A 9,159-nucleotide genomic window follows, 5' to 3' on the forward strand; every position below is an offset into this window, starting at 1 on the left:
AGGATCTCAAGAAACATTTTTGGTGGCCGGGTATGAAAGCCGATGTTGCTAAATACGTAGGAGAATGTTTGACGTGTTCTAAGGTCAAAGCTGAGCATCAGAAACCATCAGGTCTACTTCAACAACCCGAAATCTCGGAATGGAAATGGGAAAACATTACCATGGATTTCATCACTAAATTGCCAAGGACTGCAAGTGGTTTTGATACTATTTGGGTAATAGTTGATCGTCTCACCAAATCAGCACACTTCCTGCCAATAAGAGAAGATGCCAAGATGGAGAAGTTAGCACGACTGTATTTGAAGGAAGTCGTCTCCAGACATGGAATACCAATCTCTATTATCTCTGATAGGGATGGCAGATTTATTTCAAGATTCTGGCAGACATTACAGCAAGCATTAGGAACTCGTCTAGACATGAGTACTGCCTATCATCCACAAACTGATGGGCAGAGTGAAAGGACGATACAAATGCTTGAAGACATGCTACGAGCATGTGTTATTGATTTCGGAAACAGTTGGGATCGACATCTACTGTTAGCAGAATTTTCCTACAACAACAGCTACCATTCAAGCATTGAGATGGCGCCGTTTGAAGCACTTTATGGTAGAAAGTGCAGGTCTCCGATTTGTTGGAGTGAAGTGGGGGATAGACAGATTACGGGTCCGGAGATTATACAAGAAACTACAGAGAAGATCATCCAAATTCAACAACGGTTGAAAACCGCCCAAAGTCGACAAAAGAGCTACGCTGACATTAAAAGAAAAGATATAGAATTTGAAATTGGAGAGATGGTCATGCTTAAAGTTGCACCTTGGAAAGGCGTTGTTCGATTTGGTAAACGAGGGAAATTAAATCCAAGGTATATTGGACCATTCAAGATTATTGATCGTGTCGGACCAGTAGCTTACCGACTTGAGTTATCTCAACAACTCGCGGCTGTACATAACACTTTCCACGTCTCGAATTTGAAGAAATGTTTTGCTAAAGAAGATCTCACTATTCTGTTAGATGAAATCCAAATCAACGAAAAACTTCAATTCATCGAAGAACCCGTCGAAATAATGGATCGTGAGGTTAAAAGACTTAAGCAAAACAAGATACCAATTGTGAAGGTTCGATGGAATGCTCGTAGAGGACCCGAGTTCACCTGGGAGCGTGAAGATCAGATGAAGAAGAAATACCCGCATCTATTTCCAGAAGATTCGTCAACACCTTCAACAGCTTAAAATTTCGGGACGAAATTTATTTAACGGGTAGGTACTGTAGTGACCCGAACTTTTCCATGTTTATATATATTAATTGAGATTGATATTTACATGATTAAATGTTTCCAACATGTTAAGCAATCAAACTTGTTAAGACTTGATTAATTGAAATATGTTTCATATAGACAATTGACCACCCAAGTTGACCGGTGATTCATGAACGTTAAAACTTGTAAAAACTATATGATGACATATATATGGATATATATATATATATATAGTTAACATGATACTATGATAAGTAAACATATCATTAAGTATATTAACAATGAACTACATATGTAAAAACAAGACTACTAACTTAATGATTTTTAAACGAGACATATATGTAACGATTATCGTTGTAAAGACATTTAATGTATATATATCATATTAAGAGATATTAATACATGATAATATCATGATAATATAATAATTTAAAATCTCATTTGATATTATAAACATTGGGTTAACAACATTTAACAAGATCGTTAACCTAAAGGTTTCAAAACAACACTTACATGTAACGACTAACGATGACTTAACGACTCAGTTAAAATGTATATACATGTAGTGTTTTAATATGTATTTATACACTTTTTAAAGACTTCAATACACTTATCAAAATACTTCTACTTAACAAAAATGCTTACAATTACATCCTCGTTCAGTTTCATCAACAATTCTACTCGTATGCACCCGTATTCGTACTCGTACAATACACAGCTTTTAGATGTATGTACTATTAGTATATACACTCCAATGATCAGCTCTTAGCAGCCCATGTGAGTCACCTAACACATGTGGGAACCATCATTTGGTAACTAGCATGAAATATCTCATAAAATTACAAAAATATGAGTAATCATTCATGACATATTTACATGAAAACAAAATTACATATCCTTTATATCTAATCCATACACCAACGACCAAAAACACCTACAAACACTTTCATTCTTCAATTTTCTTCATCTAATTTATCTCTCTCAAGTTCTATCTTCAAGTTCTAAGTGTTCTCCATATATTCTACAAGTTCTAGTTACATAAAATCAAGAATACTTTCAAGTTTGCTAGCTCACTTCCAATCCTGTAAGGTGATCATCCAACCTCAAGAAATCTTTGTTTCTTACAGTAGGTTATCATTCTAATACAAGGTAATAATCATATTCAAACTTTGGTTCAATTTCTATAACTATAACAATCTTATTTCAAGTGATGATCTTACTTGAACTTGTTTTCGTGTCATGATTCTGCTTCAAGAACTTTGAGCCATCCACGAATCCGTTGAAGCTAGATCCATTTTTCTCTTTTCCAGTAGGTTTATCCAAGGAACTTAAGGTAGTAATGATGTTCATAACATCATTCGATTCATACATATAAAGCTATCTTATTCGAAGGTTTAAACTTGTAATCACTAGAACATAGTTTAGTTAATTCTAAACTTGTTCGCAAACAAAAGTTAATCCTTCTAACTTGACTTTTAAAATCCCCTAAACACATGTTCTATATCTATATGATATGCTAACTTAATGGTTTAAAACCTGGAAACACGAAAAACACCGTAAAACCGGATTTACGCCGTCGTAGTAACACCGCGGGCTGTTTTGGGTTAGTTAATTAAAAACTATGATAAACTTTGATTTAAAAGTTGTTATTCTGAGAAAATGATTTTTATTATGAACATGAAACTATATCCAAAAATTATGGTTAAACTCAAAGTGGAAGTATGTTTTCTAAAATGGTCATCTAGACGTCGTTCTTTCGACTGAAATGACTACCTTTACAAAAATGACTTGTAACTTATTTTTCTGACTATAAACCTATACTTTTTCTATTTAGATTCATAAAATAGAGTTCAATATGAAACCATAGCAATTTGATTCACTCAAAACGGATTTAAAATGAAGAAGTTATGGGTAAAACAAGATTGGATAATTTTTCTCATTTTAGCTACGTGAAAATTGGTAACAAATCTATTCCAACCATAACTTAATCAACTTGTATTGTATATTATGTAATCTTGAGATACCATAGACACGTATACAATGTTTCGACCTATCATGTCGACACATCTATATATATTTCGGAACAACCATAGACACTCTATATGTGAATGTTGGAGTTAGCTATACAGGATTGAGGTTGATTCCAAAATATATATAGTTTGAGTTGTGATCAATACTGAGATACGTATACACTGGGTCGTGGATTGATTCAAGATAATATTTATCGATTTATTTCTGTACATCTAACTGTGGACAACTAGTTGTAGGTTACTAACGAGGACAGCTGACTTAATAAACTTAAAACATCAAAATATATTAAAAGTGTTGTAAATATATTTTGAACATACTTTGATATATATGTATATATTGTTATAGGTTCGTGAATCAACCAGTGGCCAAGTCTTACTTCCCGACGAAGTAAAAATCTGTGAAAGTGAGTTATAGTCCCACTTTTAAAATCTAATATTTTTGGGATGAGAATACATGCAGGTTTTATAAATGATTTACAAAATAGACACAAGTACGTGAAACTACATTCTATGGTTGAATTATCGAAATCGAATATGCCCCTTTTTATTAAGTCTGGTAATCTAAGAATTAGGGAACAGACACCCTAATTGACGCGAATCCTAAAGATAGATCTATTGGGCCTAACAAACCCCATCCAAAGTACCGGATGCTTTAGTACTTCGAAATTTATATCATATCCGAAGGGTGTCCCGGAATGATGGGGATATTCTTATATATGCATCTTGTTAATGTCGGTTACCAGGTGTTCACCATATGAATGATTTTTATCTCTATATATGGGATATGTATTGAAATATGAAATCTTGTGGTCTATTATTATGATTTGATATATATAGGTTAAACCTATAACTCACCAACATTTTTGTTGACGTTTTAAGCATGTTTATTCTCAGGTGATTATTAAGAGCTTCCGCTGTCGTATACTTAAATAAGGACGCGATTTGGAGTCCATGCTTGTATGATATTGTGTAAAAACTGCATTCAAGAAACTTATTTTGTTGTAACATATTTGTATTGTAAACCATTATGTAATGGTCGTGTGTAAACAGGATATTTTAGATTATCATTATTGATAATCTACATAAAGCTTTTTAAACCTTTATTGATGAAATAAAGGTTATGGTTTGTTTTAAAATGAATGCAGCCTTTGAAAAACGTCTCATATAGAGGTCAAAACCTCGCAACGAAATCAATTAATATGGAACGTTTTTAATCAATAAGAACGGGATATTTCACTACATATAACGCTTCATAAAGATGTACGAAATTATCATTAATTTTGACTTCCTCAAGTTCTCTAAACAATATAAAAATTTACTGACAGCAAGCGTCGATTTATTGGAGACTTGACCGACTCTTAAAGCCTAAAGTAAATTTCAGGCATGATTTAAAACCCATAGAAATTTAATTTTACCATTTTCATGGCGTCTCAATTTTATTTTTAATTTAATTTTGTTTTTTTTAATTTTTTCCTACTTATTGGCCGGAGGTCCACTCGGAAGCAATCTTTCTATCCGTCGAATAGAGAGAGGGATGAGTTTCTCTACTTTTGAGAGTATTTTCACTTTGGGTGGAGAAATAACTTGTCTTTATTCTCGGATAGGGAAGGGATTGTCTACATCTCCTCTCCATACACCACTTATGTGGTATTGGGTTTTGTTGTTGTTGTTGTTGTAAACTTATACAGTAACTATACTCTCAAAACTAGTAACTATACTCCTTACTGAATTTAAAACTTAAAAATAAAGATACACACATGACACTACTTTCAAAAGCTAAAACTACATCAGCTTAATTTTACAGTAAGAACATATGTTTCTGGAGAATTCACAAAGCTTCAAACTTAACTTTCATGTGATTCATTCTTCCAGACATGCTTGAAGCTACTCATTCTTGAAACGTTGATGTAGTTCTCTCATCACTAACCAAAACTTTTCTGCAAAATGAAATGATATATCATCAGTTTTAATCTTTTGGTATTGCAATAACTTATAAATGCTAGTATTAACTTAACCCTTACTCAAAAAGGATGAAGATCATGTCTTTCAGCTTATATGATGGTTCTAGAAATGAAGACGATACAAAATATAACAAATAAAGTTATAATTTGTCAAGGAATTATACCTCACATATATCATGAGCTCTCTTAAACTCATCAGTCCTAATCCTTGTAGATAGAGTTGATACTAGGATATGATGGAGTAATAATCGGCATTCGAGTAAACTCCCCGTCACTTGGCCCAAAACCTCATGCACCTTAATGTTGTACGAAAATTCTACAAAACCAAAAAGCCACACAGCGAAATAACAACAAAGTATAAAACTTTTAACCAAAAAAGAGAAACCAGTTTGACAGTTATAATATATGCTAAACATAACTATACATAGTCACACAAATTCGAATGCCCAAACCTGGATATTAGGCACAGGATCTGGTCAGTAACTCTGCACCCATTAAGACTCCGAACTGTATGCTCGTCTGCATTTTACAGTATTGAGTCTTGAAAAATATCCAAATCCTGTGATGTGAAGCTCATTAGCAACCAACCATTCAACTTTTGTGCTATATCACCTTACAAATGCTTGCATAGAGCCTAAATCATAATAAAAGTTAATAATATTGACCAACTTACTTCCGGTATAACCCAAAGTGAAAGTTCTGCATAAACAAGATCTAGTAAAACCCCATTCAACTTGAATTTCATAACAGGAACACGAGCATTAGGCACAAGACGTATATCTGTTACATCAGGAATCTCTATGAGCGTTCTTTTAAGCACACCAAAAAAATCTTCCTGCAACAATTTATAACCTTTAGTGAATGACTGAACAACTGAGGCGATAAAAATGTTACAAGGTTAACAAACGAGCAGAGCAGATCTTACAAATCTATCTGCATGTCTGGGTCCAACACAGAGTGTATCGATATCTGCACCAGGTCCATGCATCTATTAATAGAAATAGACAGAAATTATATAAGAAGAGAAGAAGTAACTTGCAATAATCTGAATGACAACAAGATCACTGTTTTGATATTGATTTTCTACACTACTATCGTAAAGATCATACGAGCTGCAAAAGTGTTGGCATGATTAATAAAAAAGAAATTAGTAAAAACATATATAACAATATGACAAAGATAATTTCAAGTTTATACTATTAAAAAAAGAAAAAACCACACAGACCTTATGAACAGGACCATGTGGTTTAGTATATATGATAAAATAAAATAAGATCAATCAGACTCTCAAGAAAAATATGCCAATACTTGACTTGCTTAGATTCCTTGGCTTCTTTAAGCACATCCTAATCACTACACCAATAAACTTATGTCAAAGGTTCAATTAATAGGTATACCAAATCATGTTCTTGACAAATATTACTCAAAAGCATGCATATATAGATATAAAAAACATTAAATACTATAGGTAACCAAAATTGTACAATTCATACTACTAAAGTGTCAAAGAAACACCATTTTACTGTAAAGTCTTTCCATTTACAACTCTTGATAAAAGAGGCTTGTGGATCCATCACCAAATGAGTGTAAATGTACCAGTTTCACTAAATGAGTGTAAATTTACTAGTTTTACTGCAACTCTGCATAAAAAGGTATGTTCATTCTTTTTCGAGACTAAAACGTCAAAACCTAATCAAGTCAGTAATATCATTCGAGTACAAATAGTGCACAAGGTCTCAGGCTTCGATGACCTAGTAGTAATACTAGTAATAGCACATAAGAAAACAAATTATCATCGAGCCCCTAACTAAATGAATTAACTAAACGAAGATAGATATAATGGAGCATATGAACAAATCTCAAGAACTAAAGACTTCGTCTACCTGCTCATATCAGTTTATGATTTTGAACGGAACACTTGAGCAGAAGAATGATTTAACGAGCGCTTGTTATCGCCGATGATTTAAAACTCAACCTGATGTACATTCTCATTCAGGCATTTTAACATACACCTAGAGTGCTTTGAACTGACTCATTACATGAGAATAAATTTTCAGGTGAGATAATTACAAGGCATAAAGGCTTATTTATTTAATCAAATTTTTAGATAAACGCAAGTAATAAATTTTAGACAATGACACAAAGCAATAATAACAAGAAGCAATAACACATGAACCACCACCATATGACCACTAAGCATTCAAATCTGTTGATTAAGAAAGAAGTAACGAAAAATCTATAACCTTCACAGAGTTTAGTCTGAAAATTTGTGACATCATCATCACCAGCGTATCATCTGCATCAATTTCAAAACATCACAAATTCGAAACGATTATTGAAGGGCGATTCAACGAATAATTTCCGAGTCACAACATCAATGAAGGTCCCAAAATTAACGTGAAATGATCAATAATTAGTGAATTGAGGTACAATTAGTTTGGTTTATAATCAAAACTTAACAAATTGATTGATTTAACTGTGAGAAGGTGGCCTGCGCAATTTTTGTCACTGGTCAGGCATAGTATGAACCTATTTTTTCATACTCCGTATATAAAAATAAGGATAAATAAATACGGAGTAATTGGGATACAAACACAATTGGCCCCCTGTAATAATAAAAGATAAATGGGTTAAGTTTTGTTGTTCACGTTTAAGAGCGTGAAGTTTTGGTTTCAACTTTTCACGCTATTTTGTGTGTACTTCACATTCTATTTGTTCGCGCTTGCTTTTAATAGTGTACTTTACTTTCACATTATTCATCATTTGAAATGTGTAAAAATTTGCACACGGTTATATTTGTGAAAGGATATGTAGTACACATTTAAAATCGTCCATCATTTCACTGCATTTAAGAGTGTGAATAAAGTCTAAAAATTCTACACGCTTGGGGTGAGTGTGAAAAAATAAGCGTGTAGAAACATCATTTTTGTTGTAGTGATTGGAGTTGCTTGATCGTTCGATAAAACTATGATAAGTAAACGGAAATTTAAGTTGTATATCTTAGAGGATTTGTGGTGCCCAAGAAACCATGCATAGTAATTTTCCCTTAGAACAAAATATGCGCTTCCAAAAGGAAGATCAATAATGATAGTACAATTGATGATTTAATATTTAGACGCTTGGTGAGTAGGTTGTTGTATCTCGCAATAATCCGACCAGACATAACATACTCGGTGAATCGACTTAGCTAGTTTCTAAGATATCCACATCAAACGCATACGGATGTTGGGATTTGTGTAATACAATAGTTAAAAACCACTCTGAGACAAGGTATATTTCTTCCTTCAGGCTACAAAAGTAAGTAACTTAAAACTTATAACATATTCTGATGCAATTTTGCATAGCTGCCCGGCTAATAAACATTCATGTATCAACAATTATTTTACTAATCTTGATGGATCTAATATCACAGAGAATTAAGAAACGAAGTGTAGTGTCACCATCTTCATCCGAATCCATGTATAGAGCAATGGAAACAACAATTCACAATGTATTATTGCTACAATGACTCCTTTTAAGACCTCACAAATGCAACCTCATTAATGTGTAATAATAAAATAGCACGTCATATTACGGTAATTCCGGTCTACCACGAACCATTAACACATATTGTTATTTTGTTTGTGAACGTGTAATCAGTAATGAGTGGGATAAATACTGCTCCGCTATTACCTCGGAATTTGAGTCGGCAGACATGTACAAAAACCTCTCAAAAAATAGGTTAGACATATATTAGTTTCTACGTGATAAATTGAGTGTTTTTTCATATTCCAATTTGTAAGAGTCTTAAGATTATTATGTATATCTTAATAGTCTCGATATGTATCAAAGTCGTAGTTTCTTTTTATTGGTTTCTTAATTAATAATAATATTATTCATTAACATTATTATTATATTATTATTAATCCGTATT

The 9,159-nt window shown here is 32.8% G+C and overlaps 1 protein-coding gene across 1 annotated transcript; it reads right to left on the bottom strand.

Moving 5' to 3' along the window:
• Positions 1 to 5,015: 5,015 nt before the first annotated feature.
• LOC139873244 (nuclear poly(A) polymerase 1-like) lies at positions 5,016 to 7,551 on the bottom strand. Its single transcript, XM_071861177.1, has 5 exons — positions 7,490 to 7,551; positions 6,172 to 6,234; positions 5,920 to 6,081; positions 5,411 to 5,805; positions 5,016 to 5,222 (listed from the first exon to the last, which is right to left on the bottom strand). Exons 1-4 carry the CDS (start codon positions 7,526 to 7,528, stop codon positions 5,773 to 5,775), a joined length of 297 nt encoding a protein of 98 aa, XP_071717278.1. The 5' UTR covers positions 7,529 to 7,551; the 3' UTR covers positions 5,016 to 5,222; positions 5,411 to 5,772.
• Positions 7,552 to 9,159: the final 1,608 nt, after the last annotated feature.

The sequence above is a fragment of the Rutidosis leptorrhynchoides genome, chromosome 10, assembly GCF_046630445.1.
Source record: "Rutidosis leptorrhynchoides isolate AG116_Rl617_1_P2 chromosome 10, CSIRO_AGI_Rlap_v1, whole genome shotgun sequence".
NCBI classification, from domain to species: Eukaryota; Viridiplantae; Streptophyta; class Magnoliopsida; order Asterales; family Asteraceae; genus Rutidosis; species Rutidosis leptorrhynchoides.

Bases quoted from the DNA above. Each gene is read 5' to 3' on its own strand.
- LOC139873244 (XM_071861177.1), bottom strand. From the start codon at position 7,528: ATGATGATGTCACAAATTTTCAGACTAAACTCTGTGAAG. The intron at 6,082-6,171 runs GTAAGATCTGCT...AAATTGTTGCAG, and splicing joins CCAGACATGCAGATAGATTT to GAAGATTTTTTTGGTGTGCT. The intron at 5,806-5,919 runs GTAAGTTGGTCA...TTCACATCACAG, and splicing joins CACTTTGGGTTATACCGGAA to GATTTGGATATTTTTCAAGA.